Source organism: Rhinolophus sinicus, chromosome 3, assembly GCF_057876585.1.
Source record: "Rhinolophus sinicus isolate RSI-liver-muscle chromosome 3, RSI-T2T, whole genome shotgun sequence".
Lineage (NCBI taxonomy): Eukaryota > Metazoa > Chordata > Mammalia > Chiroptera > Rhinolophidae > Rhinolophus > Rhinolophus sinicus.
The window spans coordinates 120,896,259-120,919,959 of NC_142503.1; the positions used below are offsets into that span (position 1 = coordinate 120,896,259).

At 35.6% G+C, this 23,701-nt stretch overlaps 1 protein-coding gene and 1 pseudogene across 4 annotated transcripts in view; one reads left to right on the forward strand and one right to left on the reverse strand.

Annotated features, from left to right (window-relative positions):
* ARHGAP5 (Rho GTPase activating protein 5) overlaps positions 1–23,701 on the reverse strand; it is a 111,419-nt gene that overhangs the window by 40,734 nt on the left and 46,984 nt on the right. For 3 of the 4 annotated variants that reach the window (XM_019754531.3, XM_074328127.2, XM_019754530.3), the window contains one exon: positions 863–1,010. In XM_019754531.3, the coding sequence (XP_019610090.1) occupies positions 863–1,010 (148 nt within the window). The remainder of the gene's footprint in view (positions 1–862; positions 1,011–23,701) is intronic. The other variant, XM_074328128.2, reaches the window with a different exon arrangement.
* On the forward strand, positions 7,177–8,236 carry LOC148758562 (ATP synthase peripheral stalk subunit OSCP, mitochondrial pseudogene; annotated as a pseudogene).

Here is a 23,701-nt window from a genome sequence, read left to right on the forward strand (position 1 = left end):
ATGAATAGAACTTAGCTGATAATCAGACTAAAAGGTAACATGTACACCTAAGTAAAAATGAGATCGAATTTTTAGATAGGATGTGGGTATCCTAGTTTGTTTTTTAAATAATGCTTATTTATCAAAGGAGATCATTAAGAACAAATAACGCTAAAATGGAATTAGCTCATGTTTTCAAACCATTAATTCTGCAGTCCATTCAATCTCTAAGGTTTCATGGTTAACTCAGCTTACTTTAAATGCACATAAACACTATTAACAGTCTACCTTTATTCCTCAACTCCGACTAGTCCAACCCTCAGATAATGGTTTACATTGGACAAAGTAAACGTAAGCAGGCTTGTTTTTAAAATAGTGAGGATATCTACACACTCCTTAAAAATACAACTCAAGCCTATAAACCACGAGTTAGTGCTAAATAAATAGTAACATTCCAAACTGCCTTTCATTCATAAATATTGCTGAGTTTTAAGAGAAAAATTCATGTGTAAAGTGAGTAAGAAAAATTACTTAAAAACATTGAAACTTTCAAATTATAGATTTAAATTACAACTATGTATGATTAAATAGCATAATTTAATATCAAGTTATTCTACATTCCAGAATAAGGTAAATTCAACATTTTATCATTTGACTTAGCCAATCATTAAAGAGAACTCCAACAAGCGCATTATTGGCCAACAACAAAACTTCTTTCAAATATCAGATGGTTACATCTAGAGTTAATACTGAAGACAATCCTAATAATGAGAACTATACATCTCTTTCAAAACTTTAATGAATCATGAGCATTTGACAAACTGTTGGTGTAGCAGAAGTGAAATTTTAAACCAAATCTCTTTCAATGATATTTCTATCCTACCTGTATCTTCAATAAATTCCACACATTTTTCAACAAATAGTGGTATGGGCTTCTCCGCTGTAACCAGATCCTGGAGGGGCATCCCAAAGTAATTACTTTCCCAATTTCTACGTGTTGGTGGATTGAAGTTCTTAGTTTTCTTTCTCTGCTGTAAGAAAACATATTCAAGTTAAAACTATTAAATTAAAATTAATTGCCTTCAGAATAACATTAGTATTGAGCAATATAAATACATTTTTTTTAATCAAAGAAATATTTAAACACTACATTCCAACCATGTCCATCAATATGGGGCTCATTAATAAGTTCTGCTAGAAGCAGCAACTTGAGCAATGGAAAGAGACAAAAGTGAACAGAGAAAAACATGGCTGACTAGAAAAAATGTTCACTTTGGAAAATAATAAGAAACTGAGTAATTAGGGGATTTAGAAAAGATTATTTTCAGTGCCTATGCAAAGGAAAAACTAGGAGTAAGCAATGCTCAATTCACTTTAGGTGTGGTCTGTACAGCTATATTTATAAAAACATAATATAGCGCTTTTTTTTTAAGATTTTATTGGGGAAGGGGAACAGGACTTTATTGAGGAACAGTGTGTATTTCCATGACTTTTTTCCAAGTCAAGTTGTTGTCCTTTCAATCTTAGTTGTGGAGGGTGCTGTTCAGCTTCAAGTTGCTGTCCTTTCCGTCTTAGTTGTGGAGAGCGCAGCTCAGCTCCAGGTCCAGTTGCCATTGCTAGTTGCAGGGCGCGCAGCCCACCATCCCTTGTGGGAGTCGAACTGGCAACCTTGTGATTGAGAGGATGCGCTCCAACCAACTGAGCCATTTGGGAGCTCAGCGGCAGCTCAGCTCAAGTTGCCGTGTTCAATCTTAGTTGCAGGGGGCACTGCCCACCATCCCTTGTGGGAGTCGAGGAATCGAACTGGCAACCTTGTGGTTGAGAGCTCACGCTCCAGCCAACTGAGCCATCCAGGAGGCAGCTCAGCTCAAGGTGCCATGTTCAATCGTGGTTGCAGGGGGCGCCGCCCACCATTCTTTGTGGGACTCCAGGAATCGAACTGGCAACCTTGTGGTTGAGAGCCCACTGGCCCATGTGGAAATCGAACCAGCAGCCTTCGGAGTTAGGAGCAAGGAGCTCCAACCGCCTGAGCCACCGGGCCAGCCCAATATAGCTTTAATTATTGATTATACAATGAAGCTATGTAACTCCATAAACTTTTAGTCCCATCATTTGTCCCTTATCTTCCCATTTTCCTCCCATCTACTGACTCGATTTCTTAATTAGAAATAATTTTCATATGCCATGGACAAAACATTTTCACAATAGTAAAAACAAAATTAAATAAGAATTTTCAGAGTTTATGTTCAATCTAGCATTGGGAGAAAGTGGGTTCTTAACTAGGGAGTGAACGTCTCAAAAACCTAAGGAAGTGCTATCTGGATTTCAACTGCTGAGGAGACTGAGTCTTTCTGGAGCAGGGCATAGTAAGCATCTCCACAGATGACTACTGAGCACCCCCAGTTGAGAATCTGAAATATAGGCAGATGAGGAAGTTTTCAGACATTCAAAGATGTTAGAGCACTTTTATTGACAGTGCTTGTTCCTTTTCTAGGCCAATTTTATTTGCAAATTTGTATTTTCCCTGGTATAACAAATCTATTATTTTTCCTATCATTCCTCACTTAAAAACAGGATAAAAATATACCATTTCTAATTAAAATGGTGTGTCTGTGGGGGAAGGAATACAGGCAGAGCTTTCAATGCCTAAAGCAACAATCATCTTGATTTCCTATTGTTTCTGGAGAGTCTTTCCTTTGGATGGATTCCCCCATGTACAGAGGGTGCCAAAAAAATGTATACACATTTTAAGAAAACTATTAAAATTGTAATATTCAATATTTACCAATAACAAAAGATGAATACATGTCACGTTTGACTTCTGCAATTACAAGAGGTGCTCAATGTGGTTACCATCAGCATCCAGACACTTCTGATTATGGCAAACTACTGCTTGAGTAACGTTGACCAAAGTGTCCGCTTGTATACATTTTCATTTTTTTGGCACCTCTGGTATTCTTTCAAGTCTCTGGATATCTTGAATAATTAAGTCCTTTCTTCATTTCAATTTCAGGTTGCTCCACCTAACAAACCTCCAGGGCTCATGAAATCCATCTTTAAATCCTCATATACTATCATCACTCTCTGGTAATACAGATTATATACACTATAACCAAATGTCTGGAATATTGCCAACAAAGCATTCAAGTGTTTGATCTGGCTCAAGAACTAACCTACCAAATCAAGTAGTATGGATCCTTACTCCTTAAATGATCCTTCCACTACCACCACCACCAAAACAGAACAATGTGTAAGGAAGTGGAAATGAAGATACTATAATTTCAAAGCTGATGTAGGGATACACTGGCCAAATCCTTTTTCTCAGGAGCACTAAGGTATGTTTTAGCCAGCAAACCATTTGATTAGAAAAATGAAAAGTGAAGCAAATTTTTTGAGAGAGGTAGTACAGTGGTGAAAAGATTATATGAGGTAGATTAATGAAAACAATGCCTAGTCTATGGCAAGAGCAACAAGAAGAGATAAAAATATTGCCTTGAGGAGGCAATGCCACCTCAAGAACACAAAGTTTTAAGAAAAGTAAGCTAGCTAGTCCTAACTGTTCCAATCAACTCTGTAGAAATCCTATTAACGTTGCCCTTTAGGAACCAATCTAAACTCTCAGATGACTCTGAAATCATTCCACACTTATTTTACCATTCAGATTATGGGGGAGAGGTAAGTGTAAACTATCTAAGTAACCTTTGAATACTTGACTAAAATTGGGGAGTGGAGACAGGGAAGCAAAATAATGTTGATTCTCTGGCATATGCTCAGGGAATATTCTCCAAGGTCCATAAAGTTACAAGGGCAAGTTATTTAATTCTGTAGTTACATCAAGATTCAGAGCTAGTAATCTAAGGTAATGAAAGACTAAGTTGCTTATATCATGGAATTTCTGGCAAACTATTAAGGGGTAATTTACTAACAGAACTGTCCTGATAGTCAAGTTGTAACAGGGGGGAAAAGGCATAAAAAGCTTATGTGAGTTTTAATTTTTCTACTAATTGACACTGCTAAAAGAAATTCTACACAGAAGAAGTTTTGTATTAGACATTCTTGCAGTAGCTTTATGATGAATAAAAATGCATACAATTCTTTTTTTCTTTAAGTGATAGCTCTTAAGCAGCAGAATCACTTCAGGGAGTTCTTTTAAAACATGTGAATTTTGACTAACTCTACATAATCATGATGCACACCTCCTTAGTTAAGAGTTGATCTATAACTATAAATTTATACCAATTCAAAATGATTTATATAAATTTAAAATCTATTTCATAAATTAAACTATCTAAGGCTAGATGATTACAACTGCTATAAAATGTCACCAAGATATTCTGAAATGCAAAAAAAAGATGACTATGGTTTTTGGTCATTTATAGCTTATGGTCAACCATTAGTCAGAAATGGAGCCCCCAATTAAATAACTGTGCTAGCTGGAAAATGAGATCTGATTTACGATAATCCAACTTTTCATTCACCACATTTACACATATCTTAATTTCTACCTAAATGCAAATGCCTACAGTCTTTCTTTCTAGCTACTCAAGCAAACCGCATGTCTGGAAAAGTATATCCACAGTAAAATAAACATTCCATCACAAATAATGTAAACAACATTATCAATTAAGTGTCCAGCAGATATTAAAAACTATTAGTACGAGTAAACAGGACCAGGAAAAGGTAAATAAACAGCTCTTTCCAGAAACTGCTCTCCCACTTCAGTAATATCAGCAACAGTAAGTGGGTATCTAAGCAATATCCTCAAATAAATATTATGATCAATAACATTAACAAAAACACAATACTCAACTGCTTCATTTGCAACCAACGAACTCAAGAACCTTAAGTAGCAAAAAGCAGTTGTCAAAGTTTTTAAAGAATCAATCCAGGAAACAAGAAAACATGGACTTCTCTATTCTCATACATTTAAGATGGGATTGTTGAAATAAAAGATTTTTTTAAAATGTGACAACAGGAGGTGAAATGTAAAGAAACTGAAGGAAAAAACCCATTAAAGAAATGAAAAGCTTTTGGGTAAAACACTTGAAAAGATCAGAATAAAGTGGCAAAGATCAAAATTCATTTTTCTGCTGTATCACTCCTATGACACGCACCAAAAAAATATTCTTTAGCTCTCATTAAAAAAAAAAGGCTCAATTCCCCTCTCCCTTTCAGCTACTTGCCCCATAATGCTACTCCCTTTTGCTGACAAATTCTGAAGAAGTCATCTGTACTTGATGGCCTAATTCCCCTCCTTCCATTCCCTCTTGCATGTACTCAAATTAGTCTATCACCCTCATCACTCCACTAAATCTGTTCTAATTAAGGTCACCAATGATTGTTTTGCTCTTATCTTACCTGACCTTTCAACAGTCACTTTTGACTGGACTTTCAGGACACCATCTCTATTACCTCACTCACTCTCCCCTTATTAGTTTTCTTTGCTAGTCCTTCCTCGCCAAACGTGTAATGTTGAGACCACCCCAGGCCTCAGTAGTACCTGACTGACTTTTTTCTCAGCATCTATATTTACCCTCTTAGTAATGTTATCCATATGCTGATAACCCAAATTATACTTCCAGCTCAGCTCTTTCTGAACTCTAGACTTATCTGAAACATTTTACCTGACGTCTTCACTTGAATGTCTAAAAGGTATCTGTCTCAACATGTGCAAAACTGAACTCCAGATGATTTCCTTAAAATGTGCTCTATCAGCAATCTTCTCCATCTCAGTTGCTGGTAATACCATCCTTTATGTTGCTCGAGCTAAAAATCTTAGGAGTCATCCTGATCCCTCTTTTTCTCTCACTCCCTACTTCCAACTGTCAAGCAAATATGTTAGGTATAGAATCTAACTACTACTTAACCATCTTCACTGCTAACTCTCTGGTCCACAAGATGTCACTTCATACATCTAGATTATTTCATCGACAACTCAATCTAATGCTCCCCCCCCCAACCGTTTCTACCACCATTCCCCCTACAGACCTTTCTCAACCAAGCAAAATGATACTGCCTCCAAAATAATGGCCTGCAAAGCCACACACAATCTGCATGTATGGAACTCTCCCTCGTTAAATTCTGACCTCATTTACCTCCACTTTCCTCATCATTTACTCCCTTTTTCCAGCCACATGGTTTATTTGCTTTTTGAACATGCCAGACATGCTCCTGACTTAGGACCTTTGCACTGGCTGTTCCCCTTAGCTTCTCAATGAGGTCTACACTGACTACCCTATTAAAAATTGCAATCTTACTGCCTGTATTTCTCTAGCTCTTATCCTATACTCCCAATCCCTCTTACGCTGCTTTCTCTAACCACAACACTATGTAATTTACTCATGTAGTATGATTATTTTTTGGTGTTTCCCTGATACAATTTAAGCTCCAGACAAGGGCAGGGATTTTTATCTGCTTTGTTCATCCACATACTCCAAAGATCTGAAATACCGTCTGTGAAAATGAAAAAAGTACAAAGATAATCAAGATCTCTCCTGAAATAATAAACTTAATTTGTAGAGTGATCTCATCATGTACTAGAAAAGATAAACAACAAATAGGAGTGAACCATCAAGTTACAGACATGCCATACTGAACTCAGGACGCTTCTTTAATCTTTAATGCCTCCAGGCAGAAGAAATCAATAACCAACAAGTGAGGGAAAATACCAGGCTAGCCTCAAAGTTTTCAGGAAAACTGGGAAGACAGAAGACTCATCTATAGGAATGTTTATAGGAAAAGGATGTGTCAAGAATTCTTTACTCGGCCAGTATATCACACAGATACGAATAAGAAACACCTATAGATTTTAATTCTCAAATATGTAAAAATTAATATTTAAAGTACAGTACTCAAATTCCTTTTGAAAAATGTCCAACACATGATGAAACATCATCAATAATAATGTCATATTTGGATAATTTGTGCTTTGAAAAATATAAGAATTAACATTGTAACTGTTAAAGATAAAACTAAGTCTAAGTTCCAATGGTATGGCTGCTAAATATAATCTAAGCTACAATTTATGGGTAAAGCTTCAAAATGTAAAAATAATGATGTGCTATGGTGGGGGATTAGGATAATAAACTGAAATAGGAGTTCAATACAAATTTAAGAATAAAAATAGGCAGCACACAAACTAATAGTTCACTTTTCTAATTTTTTGCTACTGAGAAAGAATATAGAAAACAAAAAAAAGCAAATTGAAACTTATAAAAACAAATATAAATGGATTAACATCAGCTAATCTAATAGATTCTCAGACTAATAGATTCTTAGGTACAAACCTAAATCTGATTATCCACATGCCTTAAACAGAGACTCCTAAGAGTTGAAAATAAAAGGATGGGCTCTTCCAACTCGAGTTTGACCTACAGCCGCCTGGAAGGAGATGGCAGCCCCAGCAGTGTCCGGGCTCTCCCGGCAGGTGCGATGCTTCAGTACATCTGTGGTCAGGCCATTTACCAAGCCTGTGAAGCCACCTGCTCAGGTATACGGTATCAAAGGTTGCTATGCCACTGGTCTGTACTCTGGTGCACTTAAACAGAATAAACTGGAACAAATAGAAAAGGAATTGTTGAGAGTAGCACAAATCTTGAAGGAACCCAAAATGGTTGCTTCAATTATGAATCCCAATGTAAAGCCTTCCATTAAAGTAAAAAGCCTAAATGACATGAGAGCAAAAGAGAGGTTTTCTCCCCTTACATCCAACCTGATCAATTTGCTTGGAAAATGGTCACTTGAACAATACCCCTGGAGTCATTTCCGCCTTTTTTACCATGATGAGTGTGCACCGTGGGGAAGTACCTTGCTCAGTTACCATCACATTTCCTTCAGATGTAGCCACTCTTTCTTAATTAAACGGTGCTTAAGAGCTTCCTAAATAAAAATGAGATACTGAAACTGGAAGTTAAGATTGATCCCTCAATCATGGGAGGAATGACTGTCCGTATTGGAGAGAAATATGTTGATTATGTCTGCAAAAACCAAGATTCAGGAGCTGAGCAGGATTATGCAAGAGGTTTTCCTAAAGTACTGATTTTCTATCAGGGAAAAATTCTTAAACTTGGAGCAACAATAAAATGCTTCCTGAACAGGGGGGGAAAAGGATGGCCTTTTTTAAAGAAATAGAACAAAACCATCAGATTTGTATGGAACCACAAAAGATCCCAAATAGCCAAAGCAATCCTAAGAAAAAAGAACAAAACCAGAGATATCACACTCCCTGACTTCAAATTATACTACAAAGCGACAATGATCAAAACAGCATGGTATTGCAGAAAAACAGACACACAGACCAATGGAACAGAACTGAGAGCCCAGAAATAAACCCACACATATATGGACAAATAATTTTCGACAAATTAGCCAAAAACATACAATGGAGAAAAGTAAGCCTCTTCAATAAATGGTGCTGGGAAAATTGGGAAGTCACGTGCAAAAGAGTTAAACTGGACCATATTTGTCACCATTCACAAAAATTACCTCAAAATGGATAAAAGACCTATATATAAAACCTGAAACAATAAAATGCATAGAAGAAAACATAGGTACTAAGCGTATGGACCTTGGTCTTAGGATTTTATGAATCTGACCTCAAGGCAAGGGAAGTAAAAGCAAAATTAAATGAATGGGACTATGTTAAACTCAAAAGCTTCTGCACAGCAAAAGAAACCATCAACAAAACAAAAAGCAACCAACCGAATGAGAGAAGACATTTGCAAACACCTCCAATGAAGAGTTAATACCCAAAATATAAAGAGCTCATACAACTCAACAACAAGAAACAAACAATCCACTTAAAAACTGGGCAGAGGACCTGAACAGACACTTCTCTCAAGAAGACATACAAATGGCCAACAGATAAATGAAAAGATGCTCAACTTCACCAGCTATTAGGGAAATGCCAATCAAAACCACACTGGCTACAAGCTCACACCTGTCAGAATGGCAATTATCAACAAGACAAGTAATAACAAGTGTTGGAGAGGTTGTGGAGAAAAAGGAATCCTCAGTCACTGCTGGTGGGAATGTAAATTGGTACGACCCACTGTGGAAAACAGTATGGAGGTTCCTCAAAGAAACAGAGTTATCATATGACCCAGCAATCTCTTTTCTGGGTATCTACCTGAAAATATTGAAAACATTTATTCATAAAGATATATGTACCCCTACGTTCACTGCAGCATTATTCACGGTGGCCAAAACATGGAAACTGAAGCATCCTTCAATAGATGACTGGATAAAGATGTGGTACATATATACAATGGAATGCTACTCAGCCATATGATGAAATAGTGCCATATGCAACAACATAATGAATGGATTTTGAGAATATCATGCTAAGCGAAATAAGTCAGATGGAAAAAGTCAAGAACCACATGATTTCACTCATATGTGGGATATAAAACTGAAAGCAACAAATGAACAAACAAACAGACAACAGTATGGTGATTACCAGAGGGAAAAGGGGCTGGGCAGAAAGTAGACAAAGGTAAAGGGGGTCAAATATATGGTGACAGAGGAGATCTGACTTTGGGTGGTGAATACACAATGCAATATACAGATTATGTATTATAGTATTGTACACTTGAAACGTATATAATTTTATTAACCAATGTCATACCAAAAATTTAATAAAAATATTTAAAAGGATGGCAAAAGTAATGACTTCTTGGTTTTAAAAGAGCAATATTAACATTGATGTTTTCTTCAAGGCAGAAAGCTTTGACTGCACAGAGTTAACCCTACCTAACCCCATCCCTTTTCCCCTAGCTTCATTGGGTCTCTCCCAAATTATTCTTATGAATGTATAAATACTCTCTAGTATCTCTCATTTTAAAAAACAAACACGAAACCCACCTTTGATCCCACACTGACCTCTAGTTACTGCCCCAATTCTTGCTCCCTTTCACAACAAAACTTCTTGATGATGTCATCTATGCCTACTATCCCCACTTTTCACATTCCATTCAACCTATTTTCATCTGGCGTTCTCTTCCATTCCACTAAACTGCTTGTCAAGATCAGATACTTCTGTACTATCAAATCAAAAAGTAAGTTTTCTCTCTGTCCTTCCTGAGGTCGTAGCAATATTCTTTGACTGCTTCTCCTCCTTAAACACATGCTCTCTTGGCTCCCATGTCACTCACTACTCTTCACAAGTTTTTCCTCTTTCCTCACCAAGGATTCCTTTTCCAGCTTTATCTGCCAACACCTCTTCCCGGTCTACTCAAACTTAGTTCTGAGCCCTCTCTTCTTCTCTAGATGTACTCTCCCTTTACATGAATTTATCTAATGCCATAGCTTTAAATCCTTTTATATCCTGATAACTTTTCCTCTGAGCACCAGATTCATACTTCTAACTTTAATACTTCCACTGGGATGTCAACACAGATATTTTAAACATAAATAGAAAGCACAAACAGTTGTCTCAATTCCACCTGGCCAGAAACTTTTCACCTTTAGTCATCATTATCTCAGTAAACGTACCCAGTTGCTTAAACCATAAATTAAGAGTCAACCTTGATTTTCCCTTTTCCTTTACTATCCACAGCTAATGCCTGCAAAGCCCTGTTGGTACGACTTCCCAAATACTATCTAGAATATGTTCACTTTTCCCATTTTTGATACCTGTACCTGGCACAATATAGCACATGGTAGATGCTCATTAAACAATGACAGAAGCAAACAATTATAAACAGGAGCCAGGGAAAGCTTTTACCATGTAATATTTCTATTAATAAATATACAAAGTATTGTTGGTTTATTTACCAATTTATGTAGCTTCATTATACCTAATTATTCATTCCTATGGGAGTCACTATACAGGTATCCTAAGCTTATGCATCCAAACCTAATGAAATCAGGATTCATACAAAATAATGATTACTTATAAAATTACAAGAAAAATTAAACAGCCAACTCTACGTGAATTCATTTGGATATGAAGTGATATACTTTCAACAGTGTGTAAGAAATGAGCACTTATTGTGTGCGTAACATCATGCTAGGTATTGTGCAGGATACAAGAATCAGTGGAAGTAAAGTTAAATGCCCTCAAGAAACAGATAATCTATTATGAAGAAAAAAAATCTCATTATCAGTCATTTAATTAAAAGGACATACAAAATAGTATATGATTAAGTGTCAAAATAATTTGATGTAAGGCTTAAACCCAGACTTCAAAAGGTAGAACTTATAAAGCAAGAGATGACATCAGGGACATTTCAGGAACTTAGAAAGAATCTGGTCTGTAAGTCATTCACTCATCTAAACATTTGGGTGTCTACTATATTTCAGCCTAAATACTCAGAAATTACTAGAAACTGCCATTTATTTACTGTTCACTATATATATTAGGTACTTGTTAATAGTATATGCATAATCTAATCACCGCAACAGCTCTGAGTTAGTTATGGTTTTGCATCTATTTCAACATACCTACAACTATATAAAGTATCTACAGAAATGAATAATGAGAATAGAAAGGTAGGCAAGGGCCACATCACAAATGGCTGTAAGTGCCTAAATAAGGAATTGGAACTTTATACAGAGGCTACAAATTTAATTTGTAGAGAGAAGATTAAGCACTTCTATTAGTCATATCCCCAGAAAGTACCATACAAGAATAGTTTGAAGCAAATGAATAGGAGACACAGAAACTTAATTTAAAAGTTTCTACACCATCAATGCTGATGAGGACATGGAGAAACTGGATCTGTTACATATTGCTGGTGGGAATTTAAAATAGTACACCATTCTAGAAAACAGTTAGGCAGTTTCTTATTAAGACAAAATATGAATCAAATATATGGTGATGGAAAGAGAACTAACTCTGGGTGGTGAACACATAATGTGATGTGTGGATGATATATTACAGAATTATACACCTGAAATCTATGTAGTTTTACTAACAATTGTCACCCCAATAAACTTTAATAAAAAAAGACTAAATACGAAATTACCATTTGACCCAGCAACTGCACTCCTGGGTTTAAGAAATGAAAATTTATGTTTATATAAAAATCTGCACTCGATTGTTCGCAGTAACCTTATTCATAATAGCTCCAAACCAGAAACAGCACAGATGTCATTCAACAGGTTAAAAAACTGTACTATATCCATATACAGAATATTACTCAACAATAAAAAGGAACAAACTATTGATTTATGCAACAACTGGACTGAATCTCAAGGGAATTATACTGTGTGAAAAAAAAAAAAAAAAAATCAACCCCAGAAAGTTACATACTGCATGATCCCATTTATACAACATTCTGGAACTGGCAAAATTATAAAACGACAAAATGGAAAACAAATTAGTGGTTGCCAGGGGTTATATATGGAAGGGAATGAGAAGGGAGAGTGTGGCTATAAAAGGTAAACAGGAGGGATCTGTTGGTGACAGAACTGTTTTGCATCTTGATTGTGGTGGTAGATACACAAACCTACATATGAAAAATTGCACAGAACTAAAAACATCTAATACATGGTAATGGAAAGAGAACTGACTCTGGGTGGTGAACACACAATGTGAGCTATAGATGATGTATTACATACAGAATTGTACACATGAAATCTATGTAAGTTTACTAACAATTGTCACGCCAATAAACTTAAAAAACAAAAAAAAAAGAACTAAATACAAACACAAATGAGTGCAAGTAAAACTGGGGAAATCTAAATAAGATCTGTGGGTCATATTAATGTCAACACCCTGTTGTAATCTTGTACTATAATTTTGCAAGATGTTACTTTTGTGGGAAACTGGGCAAAAGGTGCATGGGATCTCTCTGCATTATCTTATGGCATGTCAATATACAATTATCTCAAATTAAAATAAGTTTTTAAAAAAGGTTATTGGAATAATATAAGTAAAAAGTTATGACAATCTCAACTACAACTGTGACAATGAAATGAAACTATACAGCAGAATAAAAATCAGCTAAGTAGAACAGCAATTGCCTGCAGCTTTGCCCCACAGTAGCTTCTTCCTAAAAATATATTCTTACCCAAATATGGTGAGGACAGGGAAGTAAAATCTATGACGTATGAGGAAAAACCTGCCTTTCCTAATGAAGTAGGTACAAACATGCCTTGTATGAATTACTTCTAGAATCTCACAGGAAATTTCCTTAAAGACCACACTCTGCTATACATGGTTTCTCAACTTTAGTATTATTGACATTTTGGGTTGTATAATCCTTTGTTGTGGGATATCACTTAGGAATTTGAGGTGGCTTAGCAGAATTCCTGGCCTCTTACCCAATGGGTACCAGTAGCAAAACTCCCCATCCCAGTTGTTTAACAGCCAAAAATGTCTCCAGACATTGTCAGATGCTTCCTGGAGAGCAAAATTAACCCTGTGGAGAACCATTGTGCTAGGGTAACAAAAACAAGGACCAAGAACTCAAGTTTGGGAGATGGCCACAGTGGTATTTTGAGAAATCTGAGAATTTTAATTTTAAAATGAATTAATACATAACTCAAAACTGAGAAACACTAATGTAAGGTACACAAAAATGAATGGTAATCATTAATTGCTCTCAAAAAGCTTACAATGTAGTAAGAAAAACAAAATTTATTAAACTACAAAGCAATAAAACTACATAAGGTGGGAGGAGTTAAGTATTACACCACTGCACAACATCAGTATAAGAAAGAAGTCTTTAGTGGGAGCCAGGACTCTATGAAGGTTTACTTAACCTTTTTCAGAAGTCTATAAAAGCTGTAGGTGCTGGATGAGAGTCCAAACACACTTTGAAAATCTAAGATGTTGTGAAGGCTCTTTCATACCCTTTAAGCTGACGCTAGGTGAAAAGAGGGAGAGAAAATAACTGAAGGGTAAATAAATGTGGTCTGGTTTCCTGTATACACCAACAAACTGGTTCTAGCATTGATTCATCTCTAAGACGACATCGTCATACTAAACATTTCAACATATATTATCTACCTGGCAGGTATTTTACTAATGCCATTAACAACTTCACGAACAAAAAAACACACCTGGAGTCACCTAGAAAGGGTCCTAGCAAAACACCTAGCTATTCAACTGAATAATGGATGGATTTCTTCCCAGGTTCTCCAAATATATACTTCAAAATGCATTCAAATGAAAATAAATTTTATATTACACCCAGCATCTCCCTCTTAAAACCAGTGTTTCTCCCTTTGCTTCCCATCTCATCTGTTAGGTACTTTCTTTTACTCTAATGGTTGCCAATCAGAGCATCAGCAAAGAATGAAAAATTTCAGGGTGTCTTCGTCCTCCCTAACATCAACAGAGGTTCTTCAGCTAGAGTCCTTAAAACTCCAATAAAATTTTGTGCATGTGCATTTTTCCAGGGAAAATACTAAACCTGTCCTCAAGTTTTTAAAGATTATGAACAATTTCAAAAAAGCCGCAAACAATTACTTTATACAAAGTATGCAAGGTGTACCTTTTATTTGGACAAACTTAGATAAAAATCACAAGATCACTTTTGTCCCAACCTTATATTTTGCTCTAAGAATTGGAAACATCAATAATTACTGCCTTCTTTACTTGAGGACTCTTTTACAACATAATTGAGATTACAAGAAAACATTACAGAACTAGAAATTATAAAACTACACCTATTGTAGAAATAACTCTTCTTGGACTGTGTAGGACAATATGTCATATACCAAATACTGGAGTACATGAAATTGACAACCCTATAAACTTACCTGTAAATCTTGTAATAGTAACAATCGTCACTGATATAAGATTATACTAAAAACACAATATGTTGTAGGAGTTAAATGCCTCCTTGACATATTAACTAAATACATTCTAAGAATTGTAATTTTGCAGAAATAGAAGTAATTTCAATAATTTGCGCTATGTCCCTTTTTGCTCAACATTCAGTATACTGCTATGAAAGCTAAGGAAAAAAAGCTTAAATAGAAAGCCACACTGAAGAAATTTATATTTGCTTTTAAATTAGTGAAAACAAGCATACCTCTTACCCAATCAGTTAAATGAAGTCTCGTGAGAATACATGAATCAGAAATATACTTTAATAACTGACCACTTAGTTGCATTTCAATCTCAAGCTGAAATGTAATAAATCGTGGTCAAACAGATAGCACAGAAAAGACATAGCAAATACTAAAATATAAGCAGAAATACATTATATATTCATACTTATATAATACCATAAATTGATGTAGCCAGCACCAGAAAAGCTACTAAAGAAACCAATTCTAATTTTCTGAAAAATTTTACAAACACCATGAGATATAATCTATCAGAGGTAGGCCTATCCATAACTAAGTCATCCCTGTATACTTCGCTTCAGTGTTCAGGCATAGTGGGCATTCAGGAAGAGGCTTGTTGAATAAAACGACAAGTTTCTTGAGTCAAAATAAACTTATTAAACAAACAAATAAACTGCTCTTTTATTACTACTGCAAAAACAAAGCCATATACTCATACTGACTTCAACTGATCACAATACAATATACTATGCTATGGAGATCAATTATAAACAAGATATAAATCTTGCTTGTAGCACACATTGTGGTTTTCATCCCTTAGAAATTAACCCAATTTGGGGGAAAGCCAACTTCAGAGCCCTAGGAAGAAAAGCTCAAGCCTGTATCAATAGCCTAATTCTATTCCCTGGCCAGAATTTACTTGTTAGGAATGGATACAGAACCCAACTAAAGGCACAGAGGCTGGAAAAGATGCTAGTTGAAGGGTCTGGGAACACAGCTTTCTCATTCTTTTGATCATACTTCTTTTACAAAAGTGACCCTCTCTTTCTCCTGTAAGGAAGTGTCTACAAGTAATAATGATATCCATATACTAACTGCCAAGAAATCTAACTGAGGTATTCCCAAAAACTAAGTGGGAAAAAAAAGAAAATCTGAAACTCAAGGAGCTCAGGATTTTGTTAAATGCCCTTGCTCTTTAAACAAAGCGCAAGCCTACCCTATCTGTATCGTATCTAAAGTACTGCTCTTCCTACAGTAAGCTTTTTAGCATACAATTTTTATTTAGCCTTAATTAAAATTCTTTCAAAAACCTAGTTTCTTTCAGATATGAACACTGATAGTCAACCAAATGACTGACAAGAGATTAAGCGATATGCACTACAAATGAAAAGCATTTACCCTGTAACTTACGCATTTTGATATAGACAAACAGCAATTCAACATAGACATGTTTTCATATATTTCATAACTTTTACACCTGAATGAACAATTTATGAATCAAGAGAAAATTCTGGTCATCACTGTTTGGTTAACAGTATTTTAAAAAGGCATTTTACTTAATAAACACTGAGGTTCTAGAAGTCAGAGGTCAAATAATTCTAAACCTAAGATTTACTACATTCTAAAGGATCTACCATATTCAGGTACCAATTCACTATTTGCTAATATTAAATTAACATCTTAGGACTCAATATCCATACATATATACACACATATACATATAGATATCTATCTCTTCAGTTCTTTAAAAAAAACACACCATTTTGGTGTTCTTCCCCAAACAAGCTCCAAAACCCTATCACAAAGACTAAAGCAGCAGAATCTAAACCCGGGGTTTAGTAAGAAAGGAGCAGTAAAATAAATACACATGGACTGAAAGGAACATTTGAGAATAAAATAGGAATTGTAGTTGCTAATATAAATAAGAGGATGAAAAAAATTCAAGATCTGAAAACAAGATAGGAAAACAATTTAAAATGCTGAAAATGAAAATCATCAGAAGACCAACTTGCTCTAATGCACCATGAAATTCACCAAGTATTTTACTATTTACTGTCTGAATCAAGCTGACAGCACTGAAATAGAAACTGAAGAAAAAACAAACTAGCTTAAACACAGGTACCTCACTTCATTGAACAGATGTGTTAAACACTGGCAATTTTATCAACACAACTAAAAATTTCTCATTCAGTTCATTGTCTCAAAGCACTGTTTTTTAAACAGCTATAGGTTATAAAATCAATTCAGTAGGTCACAATCAGAACTTTTTCTCACAGTAAAAGACTAGAAAATAAAAATATATACAGTAGAGGTAAGTATTGTTTTGTGAGATTTCATCTATGCGGAAATATTTACATGTATAAATGGGTCATAATTAAAAACAAATTCTCACTGATGGTTGTAATCAAGAAATGTCTTAAGAGGTTTTCTTCCTACAACGAACACTAAACTCATTTTGGAGTACAGAATCAAAGACAATAGGTCAAATATATGGTGATGAAGGAGAACTGACTGGGTAGTGAACACATAATGTGATATATAGATGATGCATAACAGAATTGCACACCTGAAATCTATGTAACTTTACTAACAATTGTCACCCCAATAAACTTTAATTAAAAAAAAAAAAGAATCAAAGACAATCAAGCATAAAGCCTTCGCTGATTGGCAGAAATAACAACTAAGGCAAGTTTAAGAGAAACAGCTCTCTGAGCCTTCCTTAGATGCCACTGTTGCCCTAAAGCTATGATTTTCTGTGTCTAAGAAAGGACTCCTAGACTATGGCTCCCATCTTCGAACCAAAGAGTGAAGGTAAACAGAATGAACTTAATAATAGCCTTTACTGAGCACCAATATATGCCAGGCACTTGAGACACATATTCCAGTTTCTAACACAATTCCATAAAAGTATTATACAGATGCTCCTCAACTTATGATGGGGTTACATCCCGTTAAACCCACTGTGAGTTGAAAATATCACAAGTCGAAAATGCACTTAATACACCCAAAGTACTGAACATCATAGTTTAGCCTAGCCTACCTTAAACAAGCTCACAACACAATATCCAAAAAACACTGGCAACACAGTACACTGTAAAGTATCAATTGTTAGCCCTTGTGACCACGTGCCCAATTGGGAGCAGCAGCTTGATGCCAATGGCCAGCATTATAAGAGTATTGTACTTCATATCACTAAGCCTGGAAAAGATCAAAATTCAAAATTAGAAGTATGGTTTCTACCGAATGTGTATTGCTTCAAAAAGTCAAAAAATCCTAAATCGAACCATTGTTAAGTCAGGGACCATCTGTTATTCCTAATTTACAGGTAAAGAATCAGCTAAGAAAGGGTAAGTGGTTGGTTTATTCTTACTCTCTACCTACCGTTCTTAAGGATCAGTACGACTTGGTCATTCAACACTGGCAGTTCCTCAAGGTTCTGTTAGGCACTTCTTTGTCTTCACTCCATAGGTCATTTCACCTATTACCACCCCTACTACACTGTCTCCTAAATGTTTCTCCAACTCAGACCTCTCCTCTGAGAACCCATATTGCTAACGGCAAACTAAAACCAGTTATAATTTCCACACTAACTCCCAAACCGGGTAAATTTCCAAATTTCATCATGAACATCACTGATAGAAGCTGCATAAGCTAGAAACCAACAAGCTATCTTTCCTATCTTGTTCATCATCCTCACCCTTCCCCCACAGACAAAACATCAAATCCTATGATTTTAAGTATCTCTATCCCATTCTATCCATTGCCACCATTCTCCAACCCATTCCAATTACTCAAAGCTTTCATCATGGTGCACTCAGGCTATTGTAACACGCCAACTGGTCTTCCACATCACTCAACCCATTCTCTACACTAAAATCAAGTGATTTAAAATCCACTCACTGTCTAGTTTCAAATTACTCTTGGGCTAAATAACAAAAATTCCTAACATTGTTAAAAAGGTCTGAGTCTAGTCCCTACTCTCAAGTCTCTCCCACTGATGACGAGTCAGCAGAACTACAGCTTGGGGCCTCAATCCAGCCTGCTGCCTGTTTTTGAAAATAGCCATAGCTCATCCATTTTCGTATTTTCTTTGGCTGCTTTCACACTGCAACAGATTTCAGTAGTTATAACAAGGTTGTGTTACCCTCAAAGCCTAAACTATCTATTCTCTGGTTCTTTGCAGAAAGATGTCAACACCGCCTGAAATCAGTGACCAGCCAGTAACCTACTGTAAGAACACACCGTGGTCCCTCTCACATGAACATTCTAGTCATTTAGCTTTAAATATTCTTCCACCACCCAGCCATCCCCTGGTTAAATGCTATTCTATCAGATCTGACTTCAAATGACCCTTCTCAGGGAAACCTGTTCTGACCCTCTAGACCAGCACATCTCCATTCAGACTATCCTCATGTCAAGTGTTCAATAGCTGCATGGGCTATCATGCTGAAGGACAGCTCCAAGTCAGAGGTCTACGTGGTTTGGGGGCTCTCTATTCTATTCTATTGGTCAATATGCCTATCCCAGTACCAATACCACATTATCTTAAATACTAAAGTTTACATCTGATGGAATAAGCACACACACGTCATCACCACTACACCTCTGCGTTTCTTATTCAAAAGTGTCCGGACTATTCTAGGTTCTTTGCTCTTCCATATATGGATTAGAATTAGTGGGTGAAATTTCTTGAAAACCCTTGACACTTGAAATGAAACAACACTGAGTCCAGAGATCAGTTTGAAGAGCAACTTCTTTATGATATGCCATATTCATGGACAGGAAAGCACTAGCTCCCCATTTATTTAGGTCTTCTTTACTATCTTTCAATAAAAATTTTATACTTTTCCACATAGAGATCTGTACGTCATAACTACTCCCAGGTACTTGATGATCTGCCGTGCTTTTGTAAATGGTATCTAGTTGTTTACTGCTGCTGTATAGCGATGTAATCGACTTCTGACTACTGAACTTACATCAAGCTATTTTGCTATTTTATCAATACTAGTAATTTATCTGTAGATCCTTTTTGGCTTTTACATAGACAATCATAGCAACCAATAACAAGTTTGTTTCCTCCATTCCAATACTCATGCTTCTCCCCCTTATCTTAACTGAATAGAAGTGGTGACTGTGTCTGTTCTTAATTGAAAAGGGAATCCATTTCCCCATTTAGCATGATGTTTATTGCAGATTTCATTTATTTGTGTATTTGTAGATACCTTTTTTGAAGTTAAGCAAGTTCTCATCTGTTCATAATATAGCAGCTTTCTTATGAATCTACTGTATTTTGCAGTGTATAATGCTCACTTTTTAGCCCAAATTTGTGAGGGAAAAATAAGGACGAGCATTATACATGGGTCGTACTAATTCCGTATCTATATAAATGTTTTTCATTATTTTATTTATGCTTATGAGTTAAAAGTGTAACTCTATAAAATCAATAACGATATCCATATGAAAAATAATACCCTGGTATATGATCATTGGTTTTGTTGAACTTATAACGAATTTGCAACAACGAAGAATTCTTGGCCTTCTATGATGCTTAAATATCTTAAATTTGTTACCAGTACATAAAATTTCTTGCACCTTGTATCTGTTCTTCTGCTTTATTTGTTACATAAAATTTCTTGTACCATAATATGTTAAAAAATAAATGCCAGAATTCCTTTACAGTATAATAAAAACAAGTACCTCAATGTAAACAAATAAAAATTTGAATTAAAAAATTAAAACGAGGGCCGGCCTGGTGGCTCAGGCGGTTAGAGCTCCGTGCTCCTAACTCCGAAGGCTGCCGGTTCGATTCCCACATGGGCCAGTGGGCTCTCAACCACAAGGTTGCCAGTTCAATTCCTCGAGTCCCGCAAGGGATGGTGGGCAGCGCCCCCTGCAACTAAGATTGAACACAGCACCTTGAGCTGAGCTGCCGCTGAGCTCCCGGATGGCTCAGTTGGTTGGAGCGCGTCCTCTCAACCACAAGGTTGCCGGCTCGACTCCCGCAAGGGATGGTGGGCTGTGCCCCCTGCAACTAGCAACGGCAACTGGACCTGGACCTGAGCTGCGCCCTCCACAACTAAGACTGAAAGAACAACTTGAAGCTGAACAGAACCCTCCACAACTAAGATTGAAAGGACAACAATTTGACCATTGTTCCCCAATAAAGTCCTGTTCCCCTTCCCCAATAAAATCTTTAAAAAAAAAAAAAAAAAAAAATTAAAACGAAAGATTTTTTCCCCAAAACTTTGGGCTAAAACGTGGGTCCGCATTATACACAGGAGCACTTTATACATGGCAAAACATGGTAAATTTTATCAAGTGCCTTTTATATACTGTTGGATGTTTTTGCTATTATATGTCTAAAATTCCTTATCTAAAACTATCTAAGATAAATTTTAGAATTCTGAAATTCTTAGCTAGCCATGCGTACAGTACAAAAAATGTCTATTATGTAAAAATCCCAGCAAATTGTGGATTGGTACTCTGTACTCAAATACACTAACATTTTGGCAGTGAATTGTATAGCTATTTACTCTAAATAAGATAAACACTATTAAGTAGTCTCATATCACTTTGAGTCAGGTTTTAACAACAACAAAAAAATCAGGTTGTGCTGCCAAGTTCTAAAAAAAGCTTGATTTTCAGGTTACTGGACTACAAAATTGCAATTAAAGGTCTATGGACTGTCTTTTATTTAGGATTTTTACATGTACCCTCATAATTAAAATGGGACTATAATTTTCCTTTCTTATACCACCCTTGTCTGGTTCTGCAATTAAGGATACACGACTTCAGAGAATAAAATAAAGAATGTATTCTCCTGCTTTCTATTTTCTGGAACAATTTGTAGAATACTGAAATGATTTGTTCCTTGAAAATTCTCCTGTAAAATTATCTGGGCCTCATGTTTTTGTGGCAAGATGCAAGTACTACCTCACAATTTATTTAAGTTACAAGATTATTCAAAGTTTTCTCATCTAGGTAAATTGTTCTTTCTAGGATTTTAATTTTTTTTAAACTTTCAAATTTGTTGACATAAAATTGTTAATAGTACTCACTATTATCTTTTTAATCTGATCTATCTGTAATTATGTTCCTCTTTACATTCTTGGTGTTTATGCTTTCTCTTATTTTCTGATCAGTCTTGCCAAATGTTTGTCTATATTTCTAGTCTTAAAAATCAACTTCTAGCTGTGTTGATTTCTCATTTGGTCTCTGTACCCCTATCACTTTAAATGTGTACATCAGCCTCCTACCTAGACTACTTGATGTCAACCTCTTTCAAAATTACAACTTGAAGTCCAACCCAACTTTCCTTACTGCTCAGGCAGGCCCTACTTAAGTAACTGCTTTCAAATTTAAAATAAAATAGCTCTTCAGTTTAGCAGAATCTTATAAATGCAATGCTATTTTACAATACCCTGAATTAGAACAATTTCCTATCATATCTCACCTTGCTTAGTCACAATTTTATGCTGCTTTACAAATGAATTTCCCCACCTAAAATATCTTTTCTCCTTCTTAAAAGCCAATCAACATCCTCAACACTGATAATTTACCTTTTTCATGAAATTTTGTGAAACTAACGCCACACACTCTATGGTGACTTCTCATCCTGTATTCCCTGTATATTTATATTTGAACAATACTATCACAAAATATAGTGTACATAGTCTCTTACTTAACAAATTTACCATGTGTTGGGTACTCTAAATTGATATGAACTTGTTTCTCATAGCAGCCCTAAGAAGTATGACTTTCCTGGATGGAAGTACTGAGAAGTTATACACTGACACAGCTAGTAAGTGGCAGAGCCTGCATTCAAATCCCAGAAGTGGGCTCTAGACCATGTACTCTTAATTACTACACCATGCTTCCTTAAGTTGCTCTTGTAGTACTTTCTAACCCTGCCCCAACCACAGGGTACTACTGTCTCTCAAACTAATACTGAAGCTCTTTAAGGGATGCACAGCTTCAACTTTTTATGTACTTCAACACCTTTTTTACAGACTTAAGCATGTTTTTAGTGTGTGCTTACTGAATTAAAACATAAGACAACTTTAATTACTCAAGTCCAGCTCCACTATGAGAATAATTTTTAGGCAAACTAAGCTGCACTAAAGTGCTCCAGACTTTCTGTAATGCTTAAAGGAAAAACCAGACGGATAACTGTAATACAGTTAACCACAGAGAGATGCAAGGCATGTCACTGTGTATATATAAATACAAAACCCTAAAATATAATATATGTGGCACAAAAGTGTATCTATGAAGTTGCCTTGTAACCTATGTTTATCTTTTTAGGATAACAGGTCCAGACACCAAACATTTTAAGTGACATCAGATTTTAGAAATTACTTATAGATCTAAAATATCATTTCTGTAATTTTGTTAAGAATTCAAATATCATAACGCAGAAAACTAAAAATTAAACAATGTTATATAAAAGTGCATGAAAATTCTGTAACAGCTCTAAAAGTAAGATAGCCGAGACCACTGTCAAATCAATAGAAAGCAGATTAGAAGTAAAACTCAAAGCCAATTCACTACATCAATACAACCGAGGAAAACTGACATCAAATGAAAAGAGGTATGTTATACAAAGTATTGTGTGGAATCAAACATGAATCATTTACAAGTGGGGAGGAAGAGAATCTAGGTCTGATATGAATTCCCATTTGTATTTGTGGAATACAAATACAAGGAATAATCATCAAAGTCAAATTACTGTACTTAGTAAGGTTAAGATTCCAATGATTAAAAACAGCACCATTATTTACCTCTAAAAAAGAAAAAAACCTGTTAAATTATGACATGCCATCAATCCAGATTTAAGACATTTTTAAAAGTTTAAAAAATGGATTCTAGAATCATTGAAATATAATTAAGTGACTATGTAGGACAAATCAGATGAGAGGAGATTTAATTCAATTCAAGGAACATTATCATTAATAAACTAACTGGAATCAGGGACCATGCC